Below are 14,961 nucleotides of genomic sequence, written 5' to 3' on the forward strand. Positions count from 1 at the left end.
TTGTCCTTCTACCATTTCAGCAAAAGTCAGAAAGACAATTGTGCTTCCAGGAGACTGAATTAAAGCAAGGAGCAAGCTAGTACCACAAATATTCCCAAAGGATCACAAGGCACGTAAGATAAGGTGGAACAGTAAATGATGTCACGTTGGAATAACTGAAGACTGATCATGTTTTAATTTTGCAGCCTTGTTTTCGTCTTACACTTTATTTTTAAACTGAAGGCCCTAAGAATGTTTAGTTGGAAACTCTTCAAAAAACAAACCAACCCACAGTTATATATATATATATATATACTACTGATAAAAGTGTAAGTTGGTTAAGTTTTCTAGGGGGCAAAGTGGCAGTAACAAAAGCTTTTAAAAATTGGCATATCCTCTCCACTAGCAATTCCATTTTCAAGTATTCATCTTAAGGAAATATTAAGAACACACAAAAGATTTAGCAACACAATGTTTTTTAGAGCAGTTTATTAGTGAAAAATTGGAAACCTAAAAATCAACAATAGTTTAATAAAATGTGGCACATATGATGGAATACCGTGCAGCCATTAAAAAAGATGTAGAAATATATTTGACACAGTAGGATAGTTATGGTATTGTCAAGTGAAAAAAAGTTACAAAACAGTATGTACAACTTGATTCCATTAAAAAAAATGTATAAATGCACAGAAGTCTGGAAGGCTATACACCTAAACAGTTCTCCCAGATGGTGGGATTATAGGTGGTTTTTATCTTTTAAACTAAATTTTCATTTTTTTCCTTTTTATCAACACATCTATGACTTGTATTATTAAAAAAAAAGCATTAGCATTTCTTAAAAAGTCTCCTGTGAAGTAGGAATGAAAGAGCTTAGCAACCTGAGGCACAGGGATGTAAACGTTAGTCTGAAATCACTTGAATAGTTAGGGTGCTTGGATGTCAAATTGTCACCATGTTAAGTGGAAATGTGGGTGGTGGTAGTGCTTACCCTCTTCAGATGAAGGGATCCATTCCTAAGAAACCTTTCACAGCAACCAAGTACTAGCATTCCCAGTACTATTTCCCTTCCTTAGGCTAAGCATACCCTTATTCCGTCACACCCACTTGCAATAGAGCCCAGCAAGATGCCTCTATGGAGAGGCACAGAGCAGTGATGGCCGACGGTGCAGAAGGCAGGGAGAATTTCTCAAGTGATGTCAGATAGTACCTGAAGGTGGAAGGCAAGTTTTTGTCATTCTACTCAAGTGGTTCTCAAACTTGTAAAAACAGATTGCTAGGCCCTACCTGGCATTCCCCACCCCCAACCCCCGAGTTTAATTCAGCAATCATGGATAAGGCTTAGGAATTGCATTTTCCACCCCTTTCATTTGACAAGTATTTACTGAGTTCACACAGTGTGCTATGTCTTGTACTAAGAGTTGGAAATTTGTGATCAAAAGAATTACAGCTTCTACCTCAGGGAGCCTACATTCTAGACTGACAGATACATTACTTATCAAATAAATTATAAAACTATAGAATTATGACACTGCTAGAATACAGTTAAAGACCAGAAGATAGTTTTTATCTTATTTTTATGTTACATGGAAGAACCAAGACTAATTCAATAGCCCCCTTCAAGACAAAAAAATTAAGTATAGATAAAGGTAGACAGTCCTTGGAAATATGAATTAGCATTTTAAGCAAGTCCCCAAGTGACGTGGCAATTGCCTGTTCTGGGGTCTCTCACTGAGAACCACTGCCCTACTGAGGAGACTTTCTCTTTAGGATAATGTGGGAGAAAGGGTACAACTCCCTCCTCCTCTTGAGTCTTACCTCAGGTAGGAGCCACTTAATCATCTGGGAGATGGAGTGAGGCTAAGCTAGCTAGCTATTATGGCTCCTTACTCAGGCTTCAAGTGCTACGTACTAGGCAACATATTTCAAAATTGCAAGCATTTGGGAGGTAGGGAAGAGATTTTTGAGGAATCCAGTCAACACATGGAGGTAAGCTGGGTCTGAGTAAACAAAGTGGTTGATTCTTGTCCTGCACGGTCATCTTTCCCAGTGTATCTCAGACTTGCCCTCCCACACCAGCTCCTCCGTTCACATTCTGTTCCTTTGTGCTGGTGGATAACAGCAGACTGTGAGGACAGGCCTCACTCACTGGTGACCCTAGCCTCAGGTTTCTTAGTTCTCCTGCTACTCAGAACGAGGCACATTCCCATTTGTGGGACCTAATGTCCTACAATATGAATTTTTCTGATTAGCACCATAAAAAACGATTTAATACCATGACTTTTTAGGCTAGATTGATAACAAATGTAGAGACAATCCAGTCATTTTTTTCTGTCTGTAAAAGAGCCTACAATTATTTCCCAGTTTATTATTTCATTCGTATGTGCATCCTTCACATGTTACTACACTCTTAGATTAAGCTCAGGGGCACAGAGCTTATTTAAATAATTTTAAATTGCAACATGAATTATTAGCTTTCCCAAGCTTTTCTTCCATGCCTAAGAACCTTTATGGGGCTTTACCTGAGTAAAAATTAAACCCATGACTCTGTAAGTCAAAACCTAAATAAAAAGCCCACAAGTAACAAAACCAAAAACCCCAAAACAACCACACAAAACCCCTTTAAAATAAAAAGCAGTAAATGTAATTACAAGTCCACATATTATCGTGGATTTGTGGTAGACAAAGGCACAAGAAGCATCTGAACCTTAACATTATTAAAGGCTACCGCACATTATTAGGTTATTATAATCAACATTCATTTGATGGAAAACAGAAGGTTCTGGTAACAACTCATGCTGGCTATGGTGAAGTTAAACCTAGATCTATGCAATTCCTGATTTAAAGGGGGTAGAAGATAGGGTTGATAAGCAGAAAAGAGCATGGGTATAAAAGCTATTTCTGGTATAGTCATAAACCAGGCCTACAGTCTGGATTGGTCAGGAAGCTACAGAGGCCAACAAAGGGAAACTATTTATAGAATGTTTCTATTCTGTGTCAAACTTTTCCCTAAAAATGCCTTATCATACAAGTTAACATTTGCTACAGGGTCTTCACATCAACTTTAAGGTGGCATAATTATTATTCCTATTTACTAATAAGGAAACATTAGGCAAAGTTGGAAGTTGGACTCAAAGAGCACAGGATGTGAGAAGACTGGATTTGAACGCAGGGCAATTTCACTCCAGTACCTGTACTACCCCCCACCCCCCCTTTACCACTCTACTTCCCCTTCCCATAAACCTAATTTATAGTTGCTATTTAAGTTGACCTGGTTTTTGTGTATGCTCTTTTAGAACCTACACCTGGATTCATGTCACATAAAAGACGGTACACTAGGCTGGCTGTAGAACTTCCTTTTTGGGGAAATAAAGAGCTCACTCACTGGGTGCTATAGCTAACCAGCCTGAATAGCTTTTCAGGTTAAGAGTATGGTGATTCACACTGTGAATCAAAGTGTCTTTATACAATTCTAAAACTGCAGAGGAATGTGTCTCAGCACAGAAATAAGAGGGTAACAACTATTGTTAAAAGTTTGGACTGTGAATTAGATTATTATCAACACGTTTACAAAGCTCTTATTAGGAGCTCTTAAACACATTTTAAAATACCTTTTGTGTTAAGTGTTCATCATTTTTTTTCAGTACCAAAAAAATATTTCAATACATTAACATTCTCTGGATGAACTACACTTTAGCACATCATGTGTAAGCCAGACTGAACTACTTTTAATTGTCAAAATATGCTGCATTCTCTGGGCTCCAGGCCTGGCACATCTTTTTCCTTCTATCTGGAATACTTCCTCTCCAAACCAGCTCCCACTCCCCAAATCTGAATTAGGTGACTCCCAAAGTTCCCAAACACAGTACCCCATATTTCTTCTACCATGACATGGATTTTGCTATATGGTAACTGCTTATTTTTCTGGATTCTCCTCTGGTCCTTAAGGTCTGCAAGGGAAAAGGGCTGTGCATCTTGGGGATATAGGTAGTATCCCCAGTTGATGAGCACAGTGCTTGGCCCTCAACAATGAATGAATGATGAATGAGTGAATGAGAATGAATGTAGAAGTCCTAACATGGAAACAATCTGATTCACAGCAATGGTCCAAATAGCAATTTTCTGACTGCAAGTGTGGCACTAATAATTTCATTAGCGTTTCATAACCAGAGACACTGATCAATATAACCAAAGTTCATTAATAAATATTCAAAATTAGAGTAACCAAAAGTGTATTGTTTGCATATAATTTTCTTCTATAAGTGTAGTTGCACTAATCCATATTTTTGATAAGGATTGTTCCATAAGAACAAATTCTCTTTACAGAAGTACATTCTTAGCAGATCTCTGATTATGCGTTAAATTGTGCCAATTGAACAATCTTAAAAAAAACATTGATTGATTAGCGAATTGAACTTGATCCAGGCGGTTTTAGAACCTTCACTGAAAATATACCAGAGTAATACCGTAATGCTTTGCAAGGACTAGTTTTTCTTAAATTTAGAAGAAATCATTCAGTAGTGTTTAATAAAAACCCCCAAGACCCCCAAAATAAACCACTGAGATACAGTATTGAAATAATTCAATTTCTGTTGGAAAACAAGGTAAACATGGTATAACTGCCTTTCTGTTTATGGAAACATTCAGAAATATTTTCCACAAAAGAGACTTATATCCTAGAGCTCTGTTTAAACCAATAGTTTAAAACAAATTTTAATTTTCTTCTTTGGCTATTAATCATACCTAATAAATGAGTCACTGATATCAATTCACAATAAATTTATTTTACATAAAAGAAAAAGCTTGCCATTAATGAAAAATTCAGTAGAAAACAGTTCTTCTGCTTTAAGTTGGAGCTCAAAAGTAGAAGCTGCTTATTAGTGAAACCTCAGTAGAAAGAGAATTTTGTAAGAAAACATTCTTGGCATGAAAGCACTAACATAAATTCTGTAATGAAATATTTACCATGCAATTTTATTGGCAGAAAGGCTGGTTTCTGATGGCTGGTATTTTCTTTTCAGTCTCCTAAGAATATTAACATAGAAGATACTTAAACCTGTTTTATTTAGAGTTAATTGTATATAAATACTGGTGTCACGATGGGTAATCTTTCCATAGTCCACCTATTTAATTGAGCAGTTCTAAGTAGGTAATTGGCACCCTGCCCTTCTGATTTCCCCTTTCCCCCATTAACCAGTCTGAATCCATTCCAACGACACTGAACACAGTGATTACCTACAAAAAAAAAATATTTCCAGTTATTAACTATGTTAAAAAATAAGTACATTGAAGACTAATTAGATCTGTAATCTGTTTAAACTATTCATTAATTCTTTAAACATCAATTTTGCTAAAAGAAAGGATTTTATTAGGCAGTTTTAGAAATCTATTTAGCAGTTAAAAGCTTTAAATATTTCTGTGATATTCTATTTTATTATATAGTAGTTAGTCTTGTCCTAATATGTCAATATAACCATCTGAAATATACGAAAGCATTCACGATAAGCTATTTGCAAATAAGCAATGAGGAATTTGTATTTTATTATATAATACTAGATGGTATGTCAATCATGATACAGGTTTTCTCATACTCATATATTACTCACCTCATCTGCCAGAAGTGATAATTCACTACTGTTTGCAGCATCATAATCATACAGGACCCTGGCCTTCCTGCTGCCACTGCACTCCTTGAGGTCATTAAGGTTGGTAGGAGAGGCGATTACTAGGCCACTCGTTGAAGTCAAGGTGGAAGAACCAATTACATTTGATGAAGCAGATGGCACAGGTGCCACAGAAGTTTGATTGTTGTTACAATAACTGGATGGAAAACTGTTGAAAAGAAAATGGCCCATTATCTATTTCCAAGTGACCAGAGCTTCTGAATGCCACCACGTGGTGGCAGTGTTTACTTTCTACCAACTTCCACTTTAGCTAAAGCTTAACGGTTGTAATATTTTAATGACAAAGCCTTATCTAACTTATGCCTCTTTGTCCAATTATAAAAGAGAATATTCAGGTATTTTTCAAATAGAAGTCCTTGAAAGTTTTTCAAAGTTGGCTTTATAAGTTAAAAAAGATGTTATTTTTTTCCTGAAAAAAATGAGCTTATCCTTAAAACACTTCCAAAAAACTTTACTAGTATGATTTATTAATCTGTTCCTGCCTTTGTGAGTTATTATTATTATTTTTTGGTGAGTTATTAAATAAAAATATCAACAAAAAACTACTTCTATATTAGATACTATCACAAGAGTAAAGTTTTCTCAAGTTAATTCTTTGAGAAATATTTGAATAGCCAAACTCATTTTTGTAAAACTGATCCAATCACACTTTTTTATTAATTCAAATGACAGATATTTATGGAATTTCTACATGGCCAGAATCAATAGCACAAGCTTAAGACACTAAGATGAAACAATACCATTCCTTTATGGACATGGGGATTCAAATGCTCTATTATGACTAATAATTATCATAATGAAAACTCAATGGGAGAACAGGGCAAATTTCACAAATTCATTCTGTCTCATATTTTTTAAAGGGAAAAGTTAACATTTCTCTAGTCCATTCACTTTCCATTCTTCTGATAACTATTTCATATCTTTTTTTAAAGATTTATTTATTTATATATTCATGATAGAGAGAGAGAGAGAGAGAGGCACAGAGACACAAGAGGAGGGAGAAGCAGGCTCCATGCTGGGAGCCCAACACGGGACTTGATCCCGGGACTCCAGGATCGTGCCCTGGGCCAAAGGCAGGCGCTAAACCGCTGAGCCACCCAGGGGTCCCCTATTTCATATCTTTTTAACCAACCTCAAAGTTCTAGCAATAGAACTAACCTTTATACTCAGCTGTTAAGTTGCTTCCTTTTTAACTGAGGAAAAAGATCAGAAAACACCTATGCTTTTGTGATCATCTCTCTTACTACAGATGAGCTCTCTACACGTCTATGGCTAATTTCCTTACCTCTGAACAAAAACCTCACATTCTTTTTCCTCTCAAGGCTATCTAGCAATTCTTCCCTTTCTTTCCCATGCAATCATATTTCTCCAAGTACTGTATCATTCCTATCAGTTTACAAATAGGCTTATTTCTCCTATCTTAAAAATCTGCTAGACCCACTTTCTCCTCTGGCTACTGCTTAATTTAACTGTTCTTCTTTACACTAGAACTCCTTTGAAAGACTTAATCTAAACTTATCACAGTCCATCTTCTATTCTTTTACATTATAGACAAGCTTTCGCCTCCATTGTTCTACACAAACTACTCTTGTCAAGGTCAGTAATGACTTCAATGTTCTAAATCCAATGGTCTATTAATATTCCTCATTACACTTGACCTATATAGTGATCACAGTGGATCCTTTCCCTCTACCTTCCTGTATCTTCTTCACTTGACTTCTAGGCCACACCCTTGGTTTACATCTTACCTCACTGTTCATTCCTTACCACTGCTTCCTTAAACTGTGTTGGGAGTACTGCAGGGTTCAGCCCTAAGCCCTCTTCTTTTCTCTACCTATACTAACAATCTTTCATCTAGTCTCAGATTTAAATATCCTTGATATGCTGACTACTCTCTAATTTACCCCCTAAACTCTAGTCCTGCATATCCTAAAACTGGGTTTCAAACTTCAAATGTCTAAAACTGGGCTTCTGGTATAAAACTGAGGTGATATACCACCCCAACTTGCTCCTCCCGTGACATTCCTATTTTAATTAATTAACTACAGCTCCATTATTTCATTTGTTCAGGCCAAATACCTGCAGTAAATCTGGACTCCTCTAAACCCCATATAAATGAAGCCTGACAGCAAATCCTGCTGGTTCTACTTTTAAAATACACCTGGGGTTTGACCGCTACTATCACAAATACCACAATCACCCTGATCCATGTCACCATCATCTCCTGACTGCATTATTCGCTAAATTATTGCAATCAGTTCCAAACAGGTCAGTTATAGCTTCCATCCATGCCCTCCTAACATTTATCTTTAACAGAGCACCAAGAATGATCCTATTAAAGGCTAACTGAATCATATCACTCCTTAGCACAAAACTCTCCAAAGGCTCCTCATCTCTGAGTAAAGGCCAAAGCTCTATGTGTCCCAGCTTCCTGTTTCCTCAATTCATCTCCAGCCAAGCCCTCCTTGCTGCTGCTTGAACATTACAGCTGTGTTCCTGCTTCAGGGTTTTTGTACTTGCTGTACCCTCTCCTGAAGCATTTTCTCTCAAATGCCTGACTGCATGCTTTGCTTCCTCTTATCTTTCAAGTCTGTCTTCCCTATCTAGTATGTATAAAACCCCTACCCCAAACCAAGGTACTTCCCTGCTTTTCTCCATAGCATTTGTCACCTTCTAATATACTATATAATTCATATACATATTTTCTTCTTCCCTCTACCCTCAAATAGAATATAGGTTCAAGACAGAGATTTGATCTGTTTTGTTTACATTGTATCATTTATGCCTGGAACAGTGCATTTTTAAAAATTAAAGCAAATGTTTCCTATGGATAACAGGGTGCTAATGACAAAAAACCCCTCCTCATTTCTAATTCAGATTTTACTCTAAAGTTAGAAATACATTTCTTCCTCAGTGAACTCAGTTTCTCAATTGTGATTAAGTATAGATATTTCTGAAGATAAAAAAAAAAAAAAAAGCTCTTGTTTCCCATAAAATATGTGGTTTTTGAAGTCTTTACCCATGGAATTTTACTTGCAAATTTATAGTACAATTAGTCCTTGTTTACCACTGAAATCTACCTATGTCAATTTTGGGGAATTATGGTAGAAATAAAAATAAACAAAAAATCCCCCAACCAAACAACAATAAAACCCCGAAAGACCATCTTCACCTAAGAACTTTTGATATAAACTACATATATATATATAAAATTTGATATAAACTATATATAAACTATAGACTTTCTGCCACTGTAGCTTGATATATTAAAACCTTCCAATTATTTAAAAATAAAATGCATTTATTAATCTTGTGACTAGTGTTTCTGTTTCCTCATCTGTAGAATGTGGATACTAATACCTACCTTCATCAATGAGAGGATTATCATATTACATATGAGGTGTCTAGAGGAGTGTCCAGGGACAATTGGAGCCCTTCCTAATTAATTGCTGTTATTCAGTTACTACTACTACTACTACTACTACTACTACTACTACTACCACCAATACTCTGTTATAACCATTAACATTACAACCTGGTTCTACTCTTCAGAAACAGCTCCTGGATTAGTGTGGAATTGGATGATCCATCCAGTTCTGCATTTGAATTAGCATAACTTGAAATATTAAAGACCTAAAATTCCCTAAGACTGATCTTTACCAGTAATCCAATTCTAGCACAGAGATAAGCTAGACTTTCTTCCCTAGAACAACAGCTCCCATTTCACTCCGTAATGTTTGAGCTTATCCAAAAAGTGCAACAACAAGCATTTTGTCTGAATGGCAGAGTTCCAAGCATTTGTGTGGCTTTAAGCAGAGTGCAAGTATGAATGGAAACAACAGTAATCCTTTTGCTGTGCTCACAGAGTATGAGGACAAAGTAAAAAGGAAGTACTAAGGCTTTCTGGGCTTAAAATAGTAGTAATCATGTGGGAATAAAGTGGTATTCTGCTGTTGGATATTGAGTACAATTAACAAAACTTCAAATACACAGAAGTAGAAATCTTCTATAAATACTGGAATAATCAATGGTATCAAGTTACAATTTAAGATCTAAAATTGGTTTTCGGGGTGTGCCTAATTTTGTTCTAGGTCTAGTTTTAAAGGATTAATATGCCTAATTTTGTTCTAGGTCTAGTTTTAAAGGATTAATATGCAGAAAAGAACACTAAAATGTTTTTTTAAAAAAGCTATTCCTTGAAAAATAACTTCCCTTGATACTTCTTCAAATATTACATATCACTCCCTTGCTTTAATGGTTCCTCACTAAAAAATACCTCAAACTCTTATCTTTACTTATTTTATAGGGCATTGGTGACATGACCCTGTTTCACTCTTGTAACCTCATCTACTATTCCATTCTTAATTCAAATACTATGTATGCTCCAACTAGAACAAACTGAACTTGTCACACACTCTTTCCTCTGGCCTTTTCATATACATGTTCTTTGTCTGAAGTATTCATCCTGGCCCTTTTCTTCACCTAGATTATTCTCACTAAAGTAATTTCATCTGTGAAACTTTGCCAGATCCACCTAAGTCACAATTAGATGTCCTTCACAGGAAACTGCACTTCTACCTTTCCACTTACCACCTGTCCTATCTGACAATGGCTTTTATTTCTACCTAGACTTTAAATACCTTTAAAAGGTATTTAAAGGTATTTCTATCTAGACCTAGCAGAGACCATCATAGTAAACCAAATGATGTATAGGTCCTATACATCATTTTATTTCTAGTGTCACCTTACAATGTGAGCTCCGTAAGGGTAAGCAATTTTGCCTCTACTGTTTGCTGATATAAACCTAGATTACAGGACACTGCACTGCCTACTTTACGACAGGTATTCAACAAATATTTGATGAATGAATGACTGAGCTATGCATGTTATGTGCTATCATTTTGCTTTAAAGTATATTATAACATAATTTTTGTAATTACATCAGTGGCTTGAGGTCTTATAGACTATTCTAAAACTTTTTTTTTTAAACAATGAGCAAGTGAGTAAAGAATAAGTATAAATTAGCTTATCTCTAACGGCAAATAAGTGTCATCTAACTAATCTTCCTCGACTAACTGGAAGATATTTGAGAAGTGAACTTCAACTACTTTTAAGTTTTTTTTTGAATAGCACTAAAAAAGTATTCACTTAAATTATGTTCTCATCCCTTTAAATTCTTGGGTGCCAGGAGAACTCAAAATGGTTTGGTTACCTCACAAGTCTAACAGTTACTTTCCTTAAAAAAAAAAAAAAAAAAGAAGAAGAAAAAGGTCCGATTTTAAGCAAGCTAATATAAGCCTTTAATTCTTCTAATCTTCACCTCTATTATTAGTTCATATGCAAAAATCTGAATTTCTTCTCTTATCAGAAGTTTCATGTGTGAAAAGGAAATTACAACCTTCCCAGTTGTTTTTGGAGGTCTAACATGTACTGGTAACATTGTGCATAGTAAGTCATCTGGGCTTCCACAAAGTCATTCAGACATCGGAGATGATGGGCCTGTAAAGGAAAGTTACAGTTACTTTTCAGCTCCATAATCTACTTAAGTGTTGAATTCCAAGGGGCAACAGAGCATAACATGTATTCAGGGAGAATCACCAGTAGCTAGCATTTTACTACAGGGCTTATCAAGGATGACCTCGGTTCAACAGGGTAAGAACAAACTACAGAGCCAACAAAAACCAACAAATGGATTTGATGGTAGTGGGAGAACTAGGTGATGAGGTGTAAACAAAAATTTAAAATATTGCTTCATAAATGTTGGAAAGGGCCACAATTCAAATTTCCTTCATAAATGAGTAAAAAAGAAGTTCAGTTTTTCCCCCTCAAAGTGCCTTAGGACCATCAAAGTCTTCTGCTTCATATCAATTTCCAGTGGAACACTCACGTGCGTACTGCTGATTCCCTCTAGCAGAAGTCTTGTAATCTCTGCTTGACGATCAAATTCACTTTGAGTTATTCTTAATTCCTGTTCAGACTTAAATTGGAACACAGTTTTAGAATTTTATTAGAGGGCTTATTCCATTTTATGTACATTTGTTTAAATAGTTTAAAAATCTCCCAAGCAAACCCTAAATGAGAAGACGGCAATTCCCTGATTCTGCTTTGTGTTTAAACTGTCCCTGTTTTCCCACCTTAGCTTTTCTACATTACTCAATTCCTTACCAGTACCTCATTCAAAAGAATCTATTAATGTCAAAACTTAATGGCATATACATAGAAGCCTAGAAACACTACAATGGAATAATCAATATACTGTCGTTAACATTTTAAGAATACTAGTTTATATGTACAAAATATTTCAAAAAATTTTCAATTATTACTACAGCTATTTTTTTTTTAATACAGCTATTTTACTTTGAAGTTAAGGATAGTCTTTAATCTCAAATGAAAAAACTTCAGAGTGAAGCCACAGGCTTTTAACCTCCTTTGTTTAGTTACCAAACATATTGTTTCTAGAACACAGTTCTTAGGTTATTTCCAAGGACTCTTTCTTACATAAATGACATTTTTTTCAGTTTTCTTTCTGAACTTTGCATAAAATATGCCTTAAATACACTATTATCTACAAGATATGCCAGGGTTTTTCTGCGAGTTATGGGGGAACCTTTAATCAGTAGTGTGCTGGTAAACTGGCTGGGAGTGGGGTGGGGGAGTTCTAATGTGCTGATTTTCATGGTACAAATACTCCAACCACAGCTCATTTCAAGCTACCAAGGTGAAGTCATTAACCTCAGGGCTGGAAAGCAGTGAATATAATAGCACACCACTATTGGCTTTATTAGCCCTCTGGTACAGGTTCAGTGCTGGGCCAAAATTGTTCACTAAAAAAAAATCAATAGGACCCCAAAATAGTAAATACTGGCAAAAAACCATCCTTTGTCCTGGGATAAACCTTTACCCAGAGTGGGTTGGTAGTAGATGACGAAGAGAAAAGTAAAACCTCTCAGCTTACGCAAAATAGCTTATCACACACTGGGCATCATTGGTGATAATGTCATTAATAATGCTATCTTCTACTACCCTCCAGGATAAATAGCACCCCCATCCAAGTAATTAAAGTATTACCAAGACTGTAGTAAGTATAAAAACTAGGTTTAAACCTTCTTCTTGCACACCCCATCTCTCTTTCCTTCAACCTTTGGTGGCAATAGTTAACTTAGTGAGGCATTCAAAAAGGAATCAACAGCAAAACAGATATCCATAGCTCTAATCATTCTCATCCCACTGGCAACAGACCTTGCAAAGGTGATTAAGAAGTGACCACTAGATTGGATTTATGGAAATAAGTTTGAATTACTCAATAATTCAACAGTTAAAATTAATTTTTACTTGACTGAAGCCAGAATGCATGGTACTTTGATAACAGGGCTGAAGTAAGCTTCATCTAGAAGCTAGTATAAAATAGAAAATCAAGTCCCAGGACAAGAGAAGAATCAATGATCTCCCTAAGTGTAAAGGAAAACCAATCACTTCGGTGTTACATTTGCATTATTTACTGTTCTGCTTGGTTGAATACAAAAAGGTTTTAATAGAAGTAACTATAGTAAACCAAAAATAAATGAAGTTTCGAAATAAACAAGACTAGTTCCATGTGGGTCTGCCCTTGAAAGTACAATCTGATTTAATGTCCTTTAGGAGAAAAGGCAGAAAATCCTTCTAAATGGCAGTATTTCTGTGTAAGATGTAAGCAAGTGAACTAAATAACAGATTGACTGGGAAGTTTGAGCATGAAGTAGACAGTTTTAGTTAAGAACACTGAATAAAAAGTTATAAAAGTAATCTCACAAAGGATAAGGGGCAGTCTTCCATGTTTGAGCAACAATTAATTATTTAATTATGAAGAAAGGCACCATATTATAAAGCATAGGAAGTTGATCTCTGCACAATTTGTATTTAGAAAAGGTAAATGACAGGCAGGAAATGAATCTCACTTCTTGAACAAGTTTCAATGTATGCCTGGGGTGGTTGTAGTTCAATCTCCCAAACTATTTCTACTTCTGACACACGTAAAGATCATAATTAATCTGAGAGGTAGAGGTAACTGAAATAGGTTTGGCATAGTCAATTTACTTAGAGAATGATCCATACTAGAAAGATAAAAAGGGTTTAAAGAAAATGAATTTAAAGGGTTTTTATTCTGTCCTCCAGAAGACTTCATTCTCTGACATAGTTACACTGTTAAGAGACAGAGTTCTAGGGAAAAGATGTTCCTGCCAGAGTATATGACAGCATAACTTGGGTTCAGGAGGCAAGAATTCTTTGAGGCTGTAACTTGAAAAAATGGAAAGAATTTGTTGATCTATGATATCAGGAATGGGTAACTGTAACGTAGAAATTTTGGTCACACTTTTGAGGCATTTATTGTGACGTTCTGCTATTTTTTTTTCTAAAGGCTTAAAAAATCTTAAACTATTCAAGGAATATAAAGTTTTAACCTTCCATATATTTTAAATTATAAAAATGGTAGAAGTGAGAAGTACAGAAGAGAAAAATCTCCCCAATACATTGATATATTCTTAAGTTTTACACACATACAGTAAATACATGTTTTCATGAGTTTCCCCCCATTATATCACATACTTCCTACACTTACAGAGACTGCAGGATCAGGTATCTTTTGGTGTATCTGTATGCTAACCAGAGTGGAAGAGACCCTGTTGTTTTTTTTTTTTTTTTAATTTTTATTTATTTATGTATGATAGTCACAGAGAGAGAGAGAGAGAGGCAGAGACACAGGCAGAGGGAGAAGCAGGCTCCATGCACCGGGAGCCCAATGTGGGATTCGATCCCGGGTCTCCAGGATCGTGCCCTGGGCCAAAGGCAGGCACCAAACCACTGCGCCACCCAGGGATCCCAGAGACCCTGGTTTTATTGTTCAACCTATATTCTCTTCCACGTTAACTCTGACCTCTTTTCAAGGTAAAGGGTTCAGGAAAAAGAATCAAAGGCCAAAGGAGAACTGTAACCAAGTTGATAAATGGATTTCACAAAGGCTGATGAGAGTGGGCATCAAAAATTTCACAATGGATTTCCAATTCATAGAATCAAAACCCCCAGAATAGACTATACTGTCAGCAATCCTACAAAGTCAGAAAATAAAAAGTTAATGTTAGGGGGGAGGGGGAGGGAGAGTCAGAGGCCACAATTACCACCTGCCTTCAATCTTCAGCACTGTCCACATCCACATCTGGAGGTCAAATTTTGGTAGACTTGAACAGGAGGAGCAAATAAAAAAATGCTTCTGAAGACCTTAAGTAGTATTTGAAACAAATCTGCACTAAAGTCATAACTTTATTCC

At 35.9% G+C, this 14,961-nt stretch overlaps 1 protein-coding gene across 4 annotated transcripts in view; it reads right to left on the reverse strand.

Annotated features, from left to right (window-relative positions):
* Window positions 1–451: 451 nt before the first annotated feature.
* SH3GLB1 (SH3 domain containing GRB2 like, endophilin B1) overlaps window positions 452–14,961 on the reverse strand; it is a 37,334-nt gene continuing 22,824 nt past the window's right edge. For 3 of the 4 annotated variants that reach the window (XM_026004824.2, XM_026004823.2, XM_026004822.2), the window contains 4 exons: window positions 11,548–11,637; window positions 11,059–11,159; window positions 5,583–5,808; window positions 452–5,211 (listed from right to left, as the gene is read on the reverse strand). In XM_026004824.2, the coding sequence (XP_025860609.1) occupies window positions 5,104–5,211; window positions 5,583–5,808; window positions 11,059–11,159; window positions 11,548–11,637 (525 nt within the window). In that variant the 3' untranslated portion in view covers window positions 452–5,103. Of the gene's footprint in view, window positions 5,403–5,498; window positions 5,809–11,058; window positions 11,160–11,547; window positions 11,638–14,961 lie in introns of all 4 variants that reach the window. The other variant, XR_012000787.1, reaches the window with a different exon arrangement.

Source organism: Vulpes vulpes, chromosome 3 (assembly GCF_048418805.1).
Source record: "Vulpes vulpes isolate BD-2025 chromosome 3, VulVul3, whole genome shotgun sequence".
Taxonomy (NCBI): domain Eukaryota; kingdom Metazoa; phylum Chordata; class Mammalia; order Carnivora; family Canidae; genus Vulpes; species Vulpes vulpes.